The following is a 20471-nucleotide window of genomic DNA, read 5'->3' as shown; positions in this document are numbered from 1 at the left end:
GTAGCCTCTGTACATCCCTCCCTGGGCCTCCCATTGTAAAGGGAGAGGACTGGGCCAGCTGATGGGTCAGATAACCTTGATAATGTCACGTCCCGATTCCCTGTATCCCCTGTGGCTCAAAGCCATCAGCACCTGCCTTCACCCTGTTAGCTTCCCTCTTGGGCCCTGCATGCGATTCCCTCCCCTAGGGACTCACGGGTTGGGGCCTGGTTCCCCTTCCATTCCTAAGCCACTTACCACTTAGGCGTGCAGTCTCCCCAAGAGCTCTCCAGGCAGAGAACCCTCCATTCTAAGGTGAAGGAAGTGACCCCAGAGAGGTGAAGCATCCTGCATAAGGTCATTCCGCGAGTGGCGGCAGAGCTGTGACACCAGCATTCTGTTCAGTCCCCCTCTAGTCCATTCCCTGCGTGCTAAGGGATAGAACCTGCTCTCTGCAGCTCTGGGACCTTTGCCTATGCTGTGCCCACTGCCCGATGCCCTCTCTGTTCCCCCTCTGCACCTGGCGGAATCCTCTGCATTTCTGATATTTAGTTCAAGTGCCACCTCTTTGAAGCCTCCCTAATCTTCCACAACCCTGCTCCCCAGCTGCAGGAGGTGCCTGCCCCCTCCCTTTGCCTTTTCTTCACTTATTTCATCTCTGCCCTTTCTTCAGTATATCGCAGTTTTCTGATGAGGTTTCACTGTTACCCACCACACTGTGAACTCCTTCAGGACAGTCTTTGCCAGTCTGAGCCTTGGGTGTACCCCAAGGGCCTTGCACAGAACTTGGCACTGAGTAGGTGCTCAAAAAGCATGAATGAACACATCTGGGTGGCACGTTACAAAACCAATTTGTGTACTACTGGCCTACGTTTCAATGGCCTTGGCCGTGGGGCAGGCATGGTTCTAAACACTGTGCATAAATGAACTCATTTCCTCTACACACCAACCCTGTGAACTGGACCCTCCCCTCCTCATTTCACAGATGAAGAAATGGAAGCACAGAAAGGTTGGGTGTCTCGCAAGGGCTTGCCAGGATGAAGTGGTTCTGGAGTCCATGCTGGCATCCACTAAGCGCACTGCCACTCACAACCTCATCCAGTCCTCGGGGCAGCACTGTGGGGAAGGAAGAACAGGTATCGTCCTAGTGAGGCAGAATAAGGAAAGTGAGATGCAAAGAGCAAGACTTGCCCTGCTTCCTGCTGCGAGCAGACCTCGGGGTGCAGAAGTGGGGGCCACGGAGGCTCCCTCCAAGTCTCTGGGGCCCCTCCCCAGCCCACCTTGCCTGTCAGCAGATGATGACACAGGCTGGCGTGAGCCTCTCTGTGCAGACCTGTGTTCTCCCTGTAAATCATTTATGACACAAACACACACACACACACACACACACACACACACTTTTAAACTTATTACTCATCCAGTAACTTGTTGTATGTAAAAAATGAATGGTTTCTTTCAACTCAGAAAATAGATGGACTGGTTGTCATGAAAATCAATAACATGCTAAATATTTCAAGCATATGGTACTTAGAGTTCTACTCTAGGTGGTTTTGTAATGAATGGCTTGATTTTTTTTTAATAGAGCATAGCCTACTTTCATTTTGAATTATACAGAAGGCTTTTGCTTTGAATCTGTTTACTAAGAAGATTAAATAATTGATTATTTCCATGATGCCGAGATTGAGCATTATACAGTAGGGAGCGCTCGACTTGAGGAAAACAATCTGAGGTCAGATGACTATTTAGACATTATGCCCAAATGAAGATATAAGCATAATTTTCTCAAAGTTCCCCCAAGTTCCCACATAAGCTGTTACATGGCACTGTCCTGGTTACTTCTAAGATGGCATGTTGGCTTTGCGTGACCAGAAAATGGCTCCCTTCTCGTCCTGGGTGTCTTTTGAAACTCCAGGCCCCTTGCTAGAGTAATGGGTATGTAGACGCTCAGCACTCCGGCTCAACCCAGCACCCATACTGGCAAAAAGGGATCTTTGCTCAGTTCTCAGTTTCAACACCACTTCTCTGGGAAGCCTTTCCAGCCAGATCACTGCCTCTGCTAGAGACATCCGTGGCACCTGTCTCTCCCTGCCCTGCAGCATCATTGCAGGTTCAGTTCCCAGTTCAGGGTCCAGCTTGCCTGAGAGTTGTCAGCTCCCTCCATGAGGGTGAGACCACATCTCCTTTGCTGGCAGCTAGAATCCCAGAGCCAGGCATGTGGCCTGGAATATAGGAGAACCTCCAGGAATTCTTGTTTTGTTTTTGTTTTGGGGTTCCTTCTTTCTCAATCTCTCACTTTTAGGTAAGTAACATTATGAATTCATGGATAAAGTATATTAAATGGACTGTATTCCAATCAGTTGCAGACATTTTTTTTTTAATGCAGACATTCAAGCAGTTTTTGCTGCTCTACTTATGTTTCTGCCTTTCCTTCAAATTTTCTTCCAGTTTTTAATTTTGAAAAATTTCAAACCCACCAAAAAAAGTACAAGGAGCATCATATACCCTTTACCTAGATTCACCAGTTGTTTGCGTTTTGCCATGTATGCATTTCCCTCTCCCTCTATCTCCCCTACCTGACCCCGTCAGCACACGCACTTATTTTTTGTTAAAGCACTTGACAATACTTTGCAGATGCAATGACATTTCATCCCTAAATATGTCAACATGAATCTCCTAAGAATAATTAAATTCTCTTACATAACCGTAGTATAATTATCACATCTAAAAAACTAACAGTGATACAATAATATTACCTAATATATGGTCCATATTCAAATTTCCCCAGTTGTCCCCAAAATGTCCCTTTTGCCATTTATTTGTAGGGGTGGGTGGGAGGGGATCGAGGGTCCAACCAGGAGCATGCATTATATTTGTCGTCATGTGCTTAGTCTTCTTTAACCTAGAATATCCCCCCTACTTTTTTTTGGGGGGGGGGGTGCTTTCAGGATATTGACCTTCTTAAAAATCTCAAGCTAGTTGTTTTATAAAATGTCCCCAAAATCCGGAATCTGGATTTGTTTGATTGTTTCTTCACAATTAGATTCAGGTTAAACAGTTTTGGCAAGATTAAGCTACATTTTTTTTTTTAAATTTATATTTATTTTTGGCTGTGTTGGGTCTTCGTTTCTGTGCGAGGGCTTTCTCTAGTTCCGGCGAGCGGGGGCCACTCTTCTTCGCGGTGCGTGGGCCTCTCACTATCGCGGCCTCTCTTGTTGCGGAGCACAGGCTCCAGACGCGCAGGCTCAGTAGTTGTGGCTCACGGGCCCAGTTGCTCCGCGGCATGTGGAATCTTCCCAGACCAGGGCTCGAACCTGTGTCCCCTGCATTGGCAGGCAGATTCTCAACCACTGCGCCACCAGGGAAGCCCTAAGCTACATTTTTTACATCATCTTCTCAGTGCATTGCATCAGGAGGCCCACGTTTGAACTATGATGCTAAATTTGATCACTTGGTTACAGTGGTATCTGCTAGATTTATTGTGAAGATACCTTTTTCTCTTAATAATTATTCCATAATCTGTGGTGTGAGACTTTGAGACCATGTGAATATCCTGTCCCCCACGATCTTTCCCCCGATGGTTTTAGCATCTATTGATGGTCCTTGCCTGAATCACTGTAACTTACATTGGAGTTGCAAAATGGTCATTTTCTAATTCTCTTCTTCCTTCCACATTTAAGCTGATGTTCTTCTCTACAAAAGAGTGTTCCCTTTTGACCCTTTCTTTCCTACTCCTGCCCCATTCTCTCCCTTCCTCCTTTCTCTGCTGTCAGTTTGGGTGCTTAATATTTTACCTGCTTAGACTTGGAGTCAGCCATTTCTCCAAGGATCCCTGATTCTTTCTGGTGGGGAATCATATTTAGAAACCACAATCTGCATGCTAGGTATGCTCATTGCTGCTGGGGTTCACTGCTTCTAGATTTTTGCAGTGAACTAAGGTCGAAAATATAATTTTTAAACAAAAAAATGTTAAAATTTGAATCTGAGCATCAGGAGATAATCACATAAATGTAGGACATCCTGCAAGTCACCTGGCCTGGCTTCTTCAAAAAAGTTAATGTTGCAGAAAACAAGAACAACAGCAGAAGGGCAGAGGACTGTTCTAGATGAAAAGAGACTAAAAAAATATAACAATCAAATGCAAGCCTCGTGTGTTTATTGGATCCTGAATTCTTAAAATGTAAAGGGCATATTAGGGAAATCAAAGAAATCTGAATGTGGACTATACATTAGATGATACTGAATTACTACTCATTTTTGTAAGTGTGATAATGATGCTGTAATGATACCGGAGAATGTCATTATTAGGAGATTATTTAGGTGTAAAGTGTCAAAATGTTTACAAGTTAATTTCAAATGTGTTGAAAACAAAAACATGTGCATGTGTGTGCGTGTACATATATGTGTGTCTCTCTGTGTGTATGTGTACTTATATATATGTATATGTTTATAGAGAGAGGAAAGCAGATGTGGGAAATGACGAATGGTGAAAGGTATATGGTGTTCATTGTACTGTTCTTTCAACTTTTTTGTAGGTTTGAATATTCTCACAATAAAAAGCTATGAATGTGTGTGGGGTTGGGGTTGGGGAAGGGACTATATCCCTCCTTATTTGGACAATAAAGATGTGTCCAGAAGTCCCCTTACAGATTTTTCTCCATGTGATTACATTAGCAACTTGATATACTCTTTTTTTTTTAATTATTTTTTAATATACTCTTAGGTGCCTTTGTTTTCAGTTTTCAGGGATTGATTTTTTGTTGTTGTTAATTAAATTAATTTTAAAAATATATATAACTTTTCAAATTAAATTTTAAGAAAATTTAATTTAAATTTTAATTAAATTAATTTCCCTCTGATTGACGTTTTCCCACTAGCTGCACTCCAAACTAGCCTATCTAGAGTTACTCTTTCCCAGATCCTCTCTTACTAGGCTAAATGATTGCAAAACGTGGTTTAAGGCATTTTTAAATATTTGTTTCTCTTCTTTATCTAAGTAATTATACTGTTTCAGCTTATTCTGCAGTGGCTTTGTACATATCCAGTTGGATGAGTTCAATTATGATTTATTGAATTGCTTCAAAGCAGGTAGATCTATGTTTAAGGGTCTTATTTTTGGTGTTATATTTTTAACTGATTGTATGACCTCTGGGGAAGCATTCAAAGTAGAGAATTCTTGTCTCCGATCCAACTTCCCTCTCTCTGTTCCATGCCACCTCTGTAGATAACCATTTTTATTAGTTTTAAATATATTCTTCCAGTGTTTCTTGTTGCAAATATGCACAAATGTGTGTGTGTTTATTTTTCTTTCTCCTTATGCAAAAGCTAGCATAGTATATGTGCTATTTGGCACGTTGCTTTTTTCACTTTATTTTCCTGGAGCTTACTGTTTTATCACTATGTAAAGACATTCTTTATTCTTTTTACAACTGCATAGCACTTGTTTGTGTGGATATACTATAATTTGTACAGCCAGTCCGCTATCAATAGACATTTGGGTTGTTTCCAGTCTGTTGGAATAACCTTGGCCATATGTCATATTTGTGCCAGTGTAAGTTGGGGGTGAATTCCTAGAAGAGGGATTTCTGGGTCAAAGGGAAAATACATCTATAATTTTTCTAGAAAATACAGCTTTACTGAATGAAGGAGAATACTAATGAATGAACTTGATTAAGACGAACAGAAAGTAAAAGGCTGATATCTAAATGGAGACATAAAACAATTAGACTAAATAATTCTCTTTGTGAGAGAGGCTGTTTTAAAACCCTTCTGGCAATGTTGTCTCTAATCCAGCGATTTTCATTTTCTCGCCTAAAGAGAGAATTTGCCTTGGTTTGTAAATTAAACATAGAATTACAAAATCATGAAATTTTAGAGCTGAAATAAAAATCCACCTGGTGCAGTCTCCTTATTTTAGCAGTAAGGAACCTCAGGCCCAGAAAGAGAAGGGAAGAACAGAAAGATAAAGAAGAAATCACAAATTTAGTTCATTCCATCCAATTCAATGAATGGTAGGTAAAATATCTGCTTTGTAATAAAGCAAGAGTCAAATGTAAAATTGTACTACTGAGCACCCTCAAGATATTACATGAGGAGCCACGGCAGTTCAGACCCTTGAGTGCTTTCTGTTGCAACGATCGCTCCTTCAACAGAACTCTCTTGGTGTAAATGGATTTTGTTTGACATCTTTTACGTTATTCTAGGGCATTCAAATGTAGTCATGATGATAAGTTGGATCAGGTGGAGGGATTGACTGGCCGTGTGCGTTCTGGCCGATGACGTGGGTCGTCATGCTTGCTGAGGGTAGTCGGAAATTACATAATCATGGCGTTGGTAGCATTCTGTTTTGATTCCAAGTAGGCAGCATGGAGCAGCAAATGAGTTTAGCTCAGCCCAGCTGTGGACTTGTGCTATGAGCCTGGGCAAGTCCCTTGTCTTCCCTGGTCCTCATTGTGTAAAATAAGGAGTTGGACAAGCCCAGGATGGCAGATAAATGAATGCGTTGGTGCCATTACTTTCCCCCTCTTGTGCTAATGGCAGACATAACATAATTGATCACCACACACTCTTCACTGACTTAACCCACTTCTCTTGGCAGCCACTGTTAGCCTGTTGATGATATAACATAGACTCAAGCCTATTTACCACCTCCGGCTTGGATAGTTACTTAGGGTTACCAGATAGAATACAGGATGCCTAGTTAAATTTGAATTTCAGATAAAGAAAGAATAAGTTTTTAGTACAAGTATGTCCCCAATATTTCTAAATATGGCAACCCTCTTAGGCCATTTCTACTTCTACAGTTATTTCTCTTTTTTTCTATGTAATTAATTTCTTTCATTTGAGAGATCCACCCTCTTTTTGGTACTTCTGATAGTGCCCATTCTCCCTTGCCTAGCTAAGAGTCTAGCTCATTCCACATCATTTAAATTTATATTATGGTTTAATTTAGTGGAAAGTGATGGAAATCTGAGTAGATTTTTATTTCTGAGGGCCGTATATTCTTTAAGACTCCTTAACACACCTGCAGTCCCATGTTTCCCAGACATCATTTGCATATCACTTTCTTGATTTTACCAGATCTGTATAACACTTGTATTATTAATTTATTTAGTATTTTCCTTTAAATCAACTCATCCTTTTATTTAAATACCATGAATGGAAAATCAGCATCATTTACTAAGAAGAGGTGTAAGAGTAAATAAAGAGAAAACATACCTATTAGCATATAAAATATTAGACTGGGGCTCACCTGAAATCACTGGGTATGCCACCAGCAGTGCACATAAAACACAATACTGACAAATACAAACTCCTTGCCGGTTTTGGAATCCCTTCCATGACCCTGGTGGACAGGACAACCCTTGAGCATCTCCTTGAATACCTTCAGTGATGGGGAACTCAGTGCTTTGCAAGGTTTTGATTCATTCTTGGATACCTTATTATTAAATATTTCTTCTTTTATTGGTTCGTATTAGCCTCCCTGAAATAGTCATACATTGATCTGAGTTTTCCTATTTATTTGAGAAATGTTTGAGTGCTTCTTATGTGACAGCTTGAGTGTTTGTTATCTTACAGTCTTATGGAGGGAAGTAAAGATGCAATTACAATACAGTGTGATAGATCTGATGGGGCTGGGGTGGGGAGGTGCACTTGGCCTAGACTGGAGGTGTGGGGAGGTGTTCAGGAAGGCTTCTTCATGGGGGAATGAGAGAGAACCTGGTATGCTTTGGGAAGTAGAAGGCTGGAGTGAGAGGGTGAGAAAGGAGGCTGGAGCAGTAGAAAAGGTGAGGGATGAGCTGACCAGGTGGGTGTTGTAACCCTCACCTTCTATTAGCATAGGACTTAACTTCCTATAGAACATTTTCACAACCAAGTTCTCATTTGAAAAAAAAAAAAAAAAAGAGCCCTGGAGAGTTAGGACAGGACTTATTCTCTCCATTTCACGGGTAGGGAGACCGAGGCCTAATGGATTGCTAGTGGAAGTGCAGCTGATACATGGAGGAGTTGGGGCTTGATGTTCCGTAACCACATACCCGTGCTCCTTGCCTTGTGCCCCCAGCCCCAGCCTCACTGGTCCAGGATGACCTTCTCTGTCCCACTGAAGAAGACTTCACATTCTTGGAAAGCGCCTTTGAATCTTTTATCTTGATTTAACTTAATTTCCCCAGGACTGATCATGAAGCAAATCTCGGAGGTCTGGGGTCCAGCATTCTGCTCTCCTTTCCTTGGTTATGGGAGGTGTTGGCTCACAGGGGTAAATGGAACCTACAATGACCCCTTCTTTTACAGCCCAGTTGTCCGGGCTGTGAGATGCCTGGCGACCTCCACCCTCCTGACCTTTCTGTGTGCTCTCTCTCTCTGTGTCAGTGGGCAGGTGGCTCACAGCCCCCCTCAGGAGTCTTGGCCTGTCCTGGTTGAGTGATTCCTGGCTAGAGTACTGCTACCCAGAGCTTTGCCCGGACTCCCTTTATAATTTATTTATTTATTTTTATATTTATTTTTGGCTGTGTTGGGTCTTCGTTTCTGTGCGAGGGCTTTCTCTAGTTGCGGCAAGCGGGGGCCACTCTTCATCGCGGTGCGCGGGCCTCTCACTATCGCGGCCTCTCTTGTTGCGGAGCACAGGCTCCAGACACGCAGGCTCAGTACTTATGGTTCACGGGCCTGGCTGCTCCGCGGCATGTGGAATCTTCCCAGACCAGGGCTCGAACCCATGCCCCCTGCATTGGCAGGCAGATTCTCAACCACTGCGCTACCAGGGAAGCCCCCCGGACTCCCTTTAGATGCTCCAAGGTGACAGGCCCAGCTAAAACCCTGTCTTTCTCAGCCACACAAACCAGTGCTTCCCTTCCTCTTCAGCCCCATTCTATATGAAAACCATGGTGAGCTCTTGTCTGGAAGCAAGCATGGAGGCATTTTGTGCTCCCACTGCCTCCCTTGCCCCTCCTCTTCTCTCTCTTCTGCCATGGCTACAGAGAGGATTGGAGACAGCCCACAAAATGCTCACAGACCAGTCAGTGAAATGGGCCTGGCTATCAATTACTTCTCAGCATGCCACAGCAAGGGGGAGGAAACAGTGCTGGAAGAACTGAGGGATGGCAGGGAAGGCTACATGGAGGAGGTGGCTGTGAGCAGGCCTGGACAGATGAATAGGAGCTGGCCCTGAAGAGAAGGGAGAATCCAGCAGATGGAAATGCTGCATCCTCTCCCACTGCAAGCATCATGCTGGGCCCCAGCACACCTTTCCCCTCCATAGATGTGATGTCAACCTATTGACTAATTAGAGGTGCTAAATTGACATGAGGAGACATGATTTTTGCAGTGTGGTAATTAAAAAGCAGTTGGCTTCACAGCTGTGATCACATGAGAGTGCTTCTTACCCCTGAAGACATCAGCTGAAAGCAAAGTGCAAAGGAGCTGAGGAAACCAAAGAGTCTTCTAATGTGACTTGTTAATTTCCTGTATTTGTCACCTACACAGCTATAAGGGAGAAATGAATGAAGCGTCTTATCAGACGTTTAAGAGAAAATTAAAGACATATGTTCTAATTGTACACAATTAAACAAGCAATATAATAATCATTATTATATTTAATTAACAAGACATTTTAAAATTGCTAGGTTAGTATTTAGAAGGCCAATTTAGAAATATTTCTCAGTCTGGTAGTAGCCACGTCACTGTGAGCAAACCCTTCCATTCTCTGAGGTCTCTCATCTGTAAAATGGGTAAACTCTTCTCCACTCTGCCCTCCGCAGGGTTGAGGTGTTATTGAAGGAAAGGGCTTTGTAAGTTAAAAGGGTTTTCATAATTGTAAGAAATACCATCCAATTCTCATAACTTCTGAGTCTAGAAGCTGTGATCTAACATTAACAATCATTAGTTGGGCGCCTGTGTTATTCTGATCCTCAGAATAGCTCTAAGATTGGGGGGGGGGTGCTTGTCACCCTGGTTTATAGAGCGGACAGATCCCAAAAGGTGAAGTAATGTTCCTGAAGTTGCATAGTGAGTGGTGGAGCTGGCATGCAGACTCAGCCTGTCCAAGCTGAAACTCCAAATTCTGACCCCTGTGGACCATACCGCTTTCTCAGCACTGGCTTAGTTTTGCTCTTTCTGTATTTTACTCCTATTTTTTACTTATAAAGGGGAAAAGAAGGATTTGAGGAAGTAATATTTATTTTGCAACCTTCTTTACATAAAACAATGATAGAAATGTTGTAGAGGGGAGTGAAGAAGGAAATAAAAATCACAGAATGCCACATGGAAAAAATTGTATCTTAAAGAGCAAAAAATTTAGTTACTTTGCAATTTAATATTTACACATAAATAAAAGCTATTTCTCTTAAACCGGTGATGGACAGTTGGATATTGATTTTATTATTACTCTTTGAACTGAGCATATATATTTTACACACTTATATATGTAGTTTATATTTCCTAATAAAAGTTTAAAAAAGAAAAATGTGAAGAATTTTATCTTCAATAAAAAATCAAATATACATACGAGTTCTGTTTCATATAATTGAATTGGAACATCTTAGGCAGTCGAAGCATAATAAGCCACGGATTCAGTATTGTTTTTTCTTTTAAGCAAATCTTCTTTCTTTTCTTCTCTCTTCTTTTAAATGGCCCCAGTTGCTTTCTCATCTTGTACCTGGGTACCTCCCTAAGAAGCAGCCTTGTCATTGGAGAGATGAACCACATTTCAAGAACAAAGGTCCCAAGTTTGAGCCCTAGCCTTGCCATTTGCTAACATGGGACTCTGAGCAAGTCACTTATCTCTTTGAGCTTCAGTTTCCTCGTCTATAAAATGAGGGCAATAAAGTCTACTCTATCTGTATCATGGGTTTTTGTGAGGCTCAAAGTTAGACTAAAGCCGTAAGTGAGTTTTGGAAATTGTTAATCACAGAGAAGAAGCATAGCAGTCTGTGGAATGAGTAAAGCCTGTGATGTTAGTCTCCCTGCTCTGCCAGTCTCTTGCTGTATGACCACATGCAAGTGACTTAACCTCTCTGAGCCTCAGTCTCCTCATCTGAAAAATGCAGATCAAAATAGTGTCTACCTCATAAGGTGGTTTTGCACATTCAGTGACAAAGTGAACCCTTCACACCAAGCCCTCCACACAATGCTTGCCCCACGGCAGGTGCTCGCTAGGCAATACCTTGAAGGAGTCAAAATATCTGAGTTCAAATCCCGCTTTGCCCCTTGCTGGCCATGCGGGCCTTGGGCACGGCACTGTGCCTTTCTGAGCCTCGGTTTCTCCACGAGGAACAAAGACAATTATGCCTTCCCAACCTCCCTCACGAATTGTTGCAAGTCCCCAGTAAGGATACGGCGATGGACGTGGGTGGTAAAAACGGAACTGCTGTGCATCTCTGAGTGATTAAAACTAAAATTCATCAGCAGGAAGGAGCGGTGATTGTCCCCAGGAGGTTCCAGAAGAGGTTTCAAGCCTCAGAGCAAGTCTACGCACGCTGCCCAGCAGGCCTTGGTTGGAGTGGGGCCCCAAGAATTTGCCCAAATGCCAGACTTTCATTTTCCCTCCTTAACTTGGGAAATGTTTTGCGGCCACCCCACATCACGTTAATCTCACGGGCGTCTATGTTGAGGCACTTTGTGTCCAAACAGTTTTTTGCCAGGGCTTGGGTGCAGCGGTGACCTGGCGCAGATCTGAAGTGGAGCCCAGTTCCCAACGCACACAGCCCGGTGCCTTTGTATATGTCCTGGCACTGGCCACAAACAGGGTTTTGTCAGAAGCTTCCTGAGAAAGTTGCGTTCCATTCATCTTGGCTGAAAGGAACCCTAGATGACAAATACCTCCCTCATTTAATTACAGAAACAGTCAGCAAACCCGTGGAAGAAGATTAAACGGAATGGAGAAAAGAGCAAGCCTCAATCATCTTCTCCCCCCTGGCATCTGGCCCACACTTCTCACCTAGGATTTAGCAACTAGGGATGCTCTTGGTTAACTTTCCACCTGAAAAATGGTTTATTTCTGCAGAAAAGTTAAACTCTGAGGCCCCAAACTAGGTAAAGAAGGAATTGCATTTAGAGAAGAATTCATCAGTGGCTGAGAATTTAATAAAGATCCTGAAATTGGGAGGTGTATTCACATTTTTCATCTAGACTTGAATCTGCAAAGAGAAGTGAAATACAATGTCAGATCAAATGAAACACACACCCCCACAAAACTAACAAACTCCTTAATCATTTTCCTCAGTTGCTGGAGAGAGAAGTATAGACTTGTGTGGTTGCAAAGAACCTTTGGGGGCTTCCCTGGTGGTGCAGTGGTTGAGAATCTGCCTGCCAATGCAGGGGACACGGGTTCGAGCCCTGGTCTGGGAAGATCCCACATGCCGCGGAGCAACTGGGCCCGTGAGCCACAACTACTGAGCCTGAGCGTCTGGAGCCTCTGCTCCACAACAAGAGAGGCCGCGATAGTGAGAGGCCCGCGCATCGCGATGAAGAGTGGCCCCCACTCGCCGCAACTGGAGAAAGCCCTCACACAGAAACGAAGACCCAACACAGCCAAAAATAATAAATAAATAATAAATAAAAAATAAAAAATAAAAAAAAAAAAGAACCTTTGAAATCTTTGCTTCAACCCATCGTTTTTAGAGATGAGAAAAACAGACACCCACAGAGGGGAAATACTCTGCCTTCAAAGCCATAGAGACAGGGGTAAGCCCGGTTTCCCAGCTCCCTGAAGTGCCATTGTAGTTGTCTTCACTCTCCTGTTCTCTCTGCCTGTGGGCCCTTAATGTGAAGGAGACTCACAGTTCAATAGGCAGACCCTAAACTTTCACAGAATATTCCATGGCAAGCCAGAGCTCAGAGAGAGACGCTGATGGCTGTCTTCCCTTCCCACTTTGCTGGTTAAGGGTGTGTCCCCCCAGAATCTCCCAGGACCAGCCATGCCCACCATGGACACTTGCTATGTTTGAGAGACTCTGGAAGCCTTGAAATAAGCTGTCTGTTCCCTGTGCTAGCAGGTCTCAGAAGAAAGACCAAGCCCTGGATTGTTGCCCCGTCTCACCTGGGACTGATGGGTCAGAGCTGGTTGAAGAAAGAACACCAAATATGAAGTCAAAAGACCAATTCCATATTTCCTGTACTGACCTTGCATGGCTTATGTCACCTTTCTGGGCCACGGTTTCTTTAGTTGTGAAATGGATAGTATATCCTACTTCAAAGAACTAAGGGACTGTAAGACTCACTGACAGCCTAGATGTTTGGTAGCTTCATGGTTATAAAGTAGATGGGACAGTATTGAGAAAATCCTACCAAATTTTGCCTCTTGGCACTTGGAACCTTGCCTCATAAAATTACAACTGCCCTGAAAAATAATAGACATACTTTTCCCTCTCTCCTCCACAGTCTGTTAGGGACCCAGGGCTTCTACCAATCAGAAAATTGGACAGCTATGCCTCTAGTCACAATTGCTGTTCTTTGAGGCAACCAAGATGCTTTTTTCTAAATTCAAACAGAGCTATAAATTCCTAGAAAAAGCTAGATAAGGAGTGGACAGGAGGGCACAAGAAACCTCTCAAATAAAGCTTTATAGAAAAGAAAATCCCTGGCAGCAATGCATGACAGGAATTTAATGTATTGTGCTGATCCACAGTTTCAGAAAATTAGCTGCTCATTAATAGAGAACTGTGTAAGGTGGGAGCATACTAGACACCAAAATCTGTTCTTGAATATTTCTTCTCCAGTTTTCTGAGAAAAAAATACTCAATTATAATGTAAACAGACAGAAAACAGGGCCAAGGGCAATCCATATATTGTCTTTTGATAGGCCACCTCTGAAAATACCTGCCTTGCTTTTGAGGATGAGTACACTGAAAACACCTAACATTCAGCCTTTGAAAAAGTACCACAAAAATAATAAAAGGTGCACAGTACCCAGAAGTAGAGGAAGAGTCCAGCTCTGAAGATGAGCTGTTCTAGGATAAAGAAGAAAACTTTAGAAAGACTTCTGGCATCCTCAGTCATATGCAGAAAAGACATGGTCTCCATGAAACATGAGATAAGACGATGGGACAAAAAGGGTTAATGATCATAAAAAATTACTAGGAAATGGAAGAAGTCAATAACAATAAAAGTTTGTCAAGGACAGTAACACTAAGACTGAGACTGTTGAAAAGCAAATCAGCAAACCCACCAAACAAAGAACTTAAATGGCTAATGTGTCTGTACAGCTACTCAACCACATCGTTGTCAAAGGGCTACAAAATCAATTAATAATGAAGTGCTACTTCATCCCTGAAAGTTGAGCAAAAATGTAGAAAGTCAGATAATACCAAATATTGGTCAATACGTGAAGAAATGAGAACCCTGGTGCTCTGCCGCTATGACTGTGGATGATACGGCCATTTTACCAGAAATTAATGAAACTGAATATGCACATACCCTGTAATAGAAGAGAGAGAATAAAATAAGATGGTCTTCCAGAATGCAGAGGGCAAGGACCAAGAGATGAAATCATGGAAAAAATATGATAGATATGGATTTGGGAAATGAAAGACAACACATAGATAATCAGGTATTCCAGTGGAGAGGCAAGAATATATATGAATATTAATGTAATATAAATATAATAAATGCCTAGTATTATATTTTATATATAAATGCTATATTTATATAGTATATTTATACTTATGTGTATATATACGTGTGTGTATATATTTATATATATATATATATTTTTTTTAGTTAAAAGACTTGAGGGTATAGATTGAAGGACTCCCTGTATTCCAGATATAATCAAGAGTGCCACACCCACATCTATTTAGGCAAATTTTTTGAATTCTAAGAATAAAGAAAAAAAATCCTTCAGGCATCCAGAGAAAATCAGATACCTACAAATGAACAAGAATCAAAATATCCCTGGATTTCTCCTCTGCATCGCTTTGTAGTTTCAAAGGGAAAAAATGGTAGCCCAAGAATTTTATATCCAGATAAATTCTACCATGTGTCAAAGCAGCAGAGGGTCATCCTAAGCAAATTTTCAACCCTTTACCCTCCTTCACAATATGAAAAGGTGTTCTAGCAGGTTAAGACAAGAAGCAAGATTAATATATTCAGAATGGAGAAGTCTGAATACCAAAGGGAACAAAAGGAAACATTAAAAAAAAAAAGAATAAGACTGCCAACAAGATGATGAAAGCAAGACCAAGTATTTATTGCAGCAATAAGCATATATTTTAAAATCCATTCATGTACTCATTTCAAGAAATATGCTTAAAAACAATCTTAATGGAATACAAATAAAAGGAGAATCAGAGCTATGGCAGGCAAATGCAAGCAAAAAATAAAGGTTTCAATGTTAATATCAAATGAGATACTAATTCAATATTAATATTGAGCAAGATATTATATGAAACAAACAGCAATAAAATGACAAACAGGGTTATTTTACCTTGATAAATATTTTAATTCTCAGTTCATTCAGTAATTATCTATTAAGTATCTGCTGTTTGCACCAGGGAAGTGTATACATTGCTGAAAAATAAAGGTGTAATGAACACTTATCCTCAAAACAACATAAAATCAAAGCATATAAAGCAAAACATTTGAATAACATGGAGAAATTGTCAGAGACAACAGAGAAAAACTTAACATACCTCTCAGTCTTTGATAGGTCAAGTAAGCAAAAATACAAAGCATGTGTTAATAATGTAATTGGTTAGCTGGATTATATCTCTTATACATCAGAAGTCTGATAAAGAATTTTATAGCTTACAACTAGAGACTGCATCTGTTTTTCTGGCCAACATGGGACTTTCACAAAAATTGATTGTATAATAGGCCACCAAAAAAAAACCTCAATAAATTCCGAAAGCAGACACTGTACACACCAAATTCTCCAAACAATGCAATAAAACTAGAAATGATAACAAAACTGTAAAATAAAAAGTACTCTCTGACATAAATAATCCTTGGTTAGGGATTAACTTGAAGCCTCAATCACAGTCTGCTTAGAAATGAACTTGGTCGTGTGAAATAAGGCAGGAGAGCCCAGAAAGATTGGGTCTTTGAGTTAGGGCGCTGATGCCAACAGGGCTGTTGTTGCAGATGCTGGGTGACTGTGCTGGGGGAGGAAAGCCTGGCAAGCTCATAGGATGCAGGGGACAGCCATCAGAGGGAGAGAGAGCATTGGTCTTAGAGTCCTTTAGGCCTGGATTCGAATTCTGCTTTTACCTCTTATTGACTTTGCTGGGTATCTCAATAGCTTTCCATTTCTGGGCCTTGGTCTGCATATTCAAAGCTAGGGCTGTTGAGCTGTATCAGTGGTTCTCAACCTTCACTGGGCATTGTAATCACCTTGGGAAGTTTTTAAATTATACTGATGCCTGGGCTCTATGCCCAGAGATTCTGATTCACTTGGTTTGGAGTGGGACCAAGTCATCAATATTTTTTAAAGTATCCGCATGTGATTCCAACGTGTAGCCAGAGTAGAGAACTCCAGAGCTAGATGATTTCTCAGGTTTCTCCAGTTCTGGAGTTCAGCAGTGCTACCTGGCACCTGCAGTCTTTGCCCAGTGGAAGAAAGGTTTAGGAGGCTGAAGCTAGAGGAACAGTGATGCAAAGCAATCTAATCAAAGTGTGCATTATCTCAAATGGTGCAGAAAATGTCAGTGCCAGTTAATATTTTGCACCCAACATGATTTAGACCCGGGGCATATATTGTACTCCAAGCCCATTGTAAACACAATGGGCCATTTATTCACTGAACAGTAACCACTCTAATTACCTATAGGGCAAACATATGAGGTTGTTCAAGCAACAATTAATTGTGGACCTGGAACTAATGGGACAATAACAGCAAAGTATCAACCAGAGTGTGATTCAGAAATCACATCAGAAAACCAAAATTTTCCAAATTGTATCAGATAAGCATTTTGGGGGATGCAATTGCACATATACCAATCCCAGGTCCTGAAATAGTTGCTGCCTGATTTTTCTAATAGCTCCTTCTTACACTGACCATAGGAAGCTGGAAGTGTTATTTTAATCTTGAGAGAAGAATAAGACACTAGGTTTGAGCAGACTGTAGAAAGCTTCTATTTCTTACACTCGCTGTGTGACCTAAGTATCACCTGAAGGGGCAGGGGTGCTGACCTTGTTTGGTTCTAGGATTCTCTTTGTGAATCTGATGGAAGCCATGGATCCTCTTTTCAGAAAAATGTGTGTGTCTGTATGCACATACATGCCCACACAAGCTTTTTCATACAGTTTTTAAGGAGTTCTCAGACACTTTGCAGCCCCTCTGCGTTCTTTCTAGGCCATAGCCTCCGTTTGCGCACCTCCAGACACAGGGATCTCGCTACTTCCAACAGCAGGCCTTCCCTTGCTGGACAGCTCTGGATTTGAGTGTCCTCAATATATCCAGCTGGGATTTTCCTCTCTCATTGGGCCTTATTCTACCCAGAATTTTTTTTTAACAGTTGATCTATCCTTGACCTTTACCAGTCTTGGGATGATGTCCTGTCTCTGTGGGGATCTTAGAAATTGGTTCCTATAGGTGCTCTCTAGCTCCAGGTGACAGCTGATGGGTTGTTGTATGTTCAGCTCCAACAAACAGGACCAGCTGAGACTGCTGAGTGGATGCAGGAGATCCCGGGATCCTAGGTAGTGGCCATCTACCGTCTGAGACAGATCAGGGAAAGGGACAAGATCTCCACTGCCCTGCTCTGCTAAAGTCTTGGGGGGAAAAGAAGTGCTTCCTCAGGTGACAGGAGGAGCAGTAAAGCAACTTCAGCTGGGGCCTGAGGGTGCCAGGATGTTACTTCCCTGGATGTTAAAGTTGGACTCTGAGATGTATTGGATCTAGAGCTGCTGAGACAGCAAGGGTGGGGAAGGAAGGCCGGTGGCATCAAAGAGTGATCTTGCTCAGCCTTGCCCTCTCTGGATCAAAGATTTAAATGAAACAAGAGAAGGAAGGAAATACTATTTTTTAAAAATAGTATTGGGAATTCCCTGGCGGTCCAGTGGTAAGGACTCAGAACTTTCACTACTGAGGGCATGGGTTCAATCCCTGGTCAGGGAACTAAGATCCCACAAGCCGTGCAGTGCGGCCAAAAATAAAATAAAATAAAATGGTATTTATGTATTTTGAGCACAAAGTTTGGTGAATGAAGCATACTGAATAAGGTTAGATAAAGTAACATTAACTAGTGATGCACAGACATAACCACAACAGTGGTCACAAAATTCTGGAGCTATCAGTACCCAACAACAAAAAAATTACTATACAAGAGTTTATTAAATACTTGCCAGACACATGAAAAACAAAACGATTTGTCAGGGACCACAGGATCTTATAAAGCCTAACGGCCAACCAAGTCAGCCTGTTCTTGAACCTGTGCTGGAAGGCGCTCATCACATGTGGGTACTGGGTCTCCTCCATCCTCTCACACCAGGCGACAAACCCGTGAGGACAGACAGGGGAGGATGATAGACAGACTAGAAGGAACCATGGAGGAATTCTTTTATAATCTCAGAGTGGGAAAGGCCTTTCTAAATATGGCATAAAACCCGAAGACAGAAAGAAAAAAAAATTAATAATTCAGCCACATTAAAAAAAATACTTCTATATGGCAAAAGACACCATGAGAAACAGCAAAAGAAAAAGTACAAACTGGGGGAGAATTAGCAACTTATATCACAAAGGGTTAATCTCCCTACTATAAAAGATCACTAATCAATAAGTGATTACTACTAATCAATAAGAAAAAGACTCAGAGTACAATTGGAGAACAAGCAAAGGATGTGAACACTTTCCAGAAAGAAACTGCAAATTGCTCTTAAACATAAGAGAGATACTCAACCTCACTCATAATAAGGTAAATGCAAATCAGAACTACAAGAAGATGCCATTTTTCTACCATCACACTGCAAAGATCAAAAAATTTGATAACTGCCTTCTGTGGATGAGGCTGAGGGAAAGAGAAAGCAAGAGATCAGAGGAAATGTTATAGAAGAGGTGACATTTAAGCTGTGCCCTGTAGGACAGATAATTAAAATCCAATTTAGCAACTCACTGGCACTTAAAAAAAGAAGGACTAATAAAGGGAAAGATGGACAGATTTGACTACTGAGTGTAAATTAAAATATACATACACAAAATGTAAAAGCAAACAAACTGGGATATTTGCAGCAACTGTAATAGCCTGAGTTTGAATGATGTACGTATAATAGTCTTCATTAAATTCAATAAGAAAAGCATTAGAATACCACTCAAAAAATAAACAAGAGACATAAAAAAGCAATTCCTAAAATAGGACATACAACTAGTTATCGGCCACATGGAAGAATGTTCAACCTTATGTATAACCAATGAATGCAATATGATTCCAGTTCTGCAGTGATAAATCATTAATAAATTAGATAGAAAGATGTTTTATTTCTGTCCGTTGATAAGAGTGTGGTGAGATTGGCCCTCTAATTATAACTGTCTAGTGGGTGTGTAAATTGATGCAATCCTTTTTGGAAATAAATATCAAGTCTTTAAAAGCTCACATCCTTTATCTGGGAAATTTCACATCCTAGACTCTATCCTACAGAAATAGCCTGAAATATAGGGGAAAAGTGCCAAGCACAAAGACGCTTGTAGAATAATATGACAATAATGACAAATTAGAAACAGTCTAAATGCCCCCAAATTAAACATGATTCAGTGAATTATGCTATGTTCATATGCTAGAATATTATGCTGCTATTAAAAAGTTTACATGTTAAAATGTTTACAAGAAGTTTTAACAGGATGGTTAAATGCTTGTAGGATAATGTTAAGTGAGGGAATAAACAGTTCAAATGTGTATGTAGAATGATCTCAAGAATCTTTTTTTAAAACATTGCCGTGCATGGAAGAAGGATCAGAAGGAGCTAGACTACAACATTAATGATGGTTCTTTCTCCTTATTTTGCATTTTTAAAAACCTTCCCTTCAATTATAACTTGTTATTTTTGCACTAAGAAGGTTTAAAAATATTTTGCCTGTGTGTTTGTACCTCAAGTGAGAACTAAAGACCTCTGTTCCCTTAGGAAAGATCCTGGGCCCACAGCTCTGAGGTCCCCCCAGTAAAAGTGCTGTCTCTTTTGTGTTTTCAGCTCTCTTTTGCTGCCACCACGCCTGTTCTAGCAGATAAGAAAAAATACCCCTACTTCTTTCGGACGGTCCCATCAGATAACGCAGTGAATCCAGCCATCCTGAAGTTGCTGAAGCACTACCAGTGGAAGCGAGTGGGCACACTGACCCAGGACGTGCAGCGCTTCTCCGAGGTACGCTCTGCCGAGAGGCACGATCTCACCCACCTCCGGGCAAGGGGCAAGACAGCTCAATCAGGGATGGGCTCTGACACGGGGCCTTTAAGCTGTTGAGGAATTCGATTGTGCGCGGGACAGGTGAAGGCCTCCAACCTGCACAGCTCAGGAGTGGAACCTTCTTTTCCGTTGTGCCGTTTGGCTAAATCGCGTGGTCTGTTCCCTCACTG

At 41.6% G+C, this 20471-nt stretch overlaps 1 protein-coding gene across 2 annotated transcripts in view; it reads left to right on the top strand.

The window, feature by feature from the left end:
* Positions 1 to 20471, top strand: part of GABBR2 (gamma-aminobutyric acid type B receptor subunit 2) — a 347953-nt gene that overhangs the window by 122134 nt on the left and 205348 nt on the right. For both annotated transcript variants that reach the window (XM_059925145.1, XM_059925146.1), the window contains exon 3: positions 20089 to 20259. In XM_059925145.1, coding sequence (XP_059781128.1) covers positions 20089 to 20259 — 171 coding nt within the window. The remainder of the gene's footprint in view (positions 1 to 20088; positions 20260 to 20471) is intronic.

Source organism: Balaenoptera ricei, chromosome 6 (genome assembly GCF_028023285.1).
Source record: "Balaenoptera ricei isolate mBalRic1 chromosome 6, mBalRic1.hap2, whole genome shotgun sequence".
Classification (NCBI taxonomy): Eukaryota; Metazoa; Chordata; class Mammalia; order Artiodactyla; family Balaenopteridae; genus Balaenoptera; species Balaenoptera ricei.
This window is presented reverse-complemented; position numbering and strand designations above follow the sequence as displayed.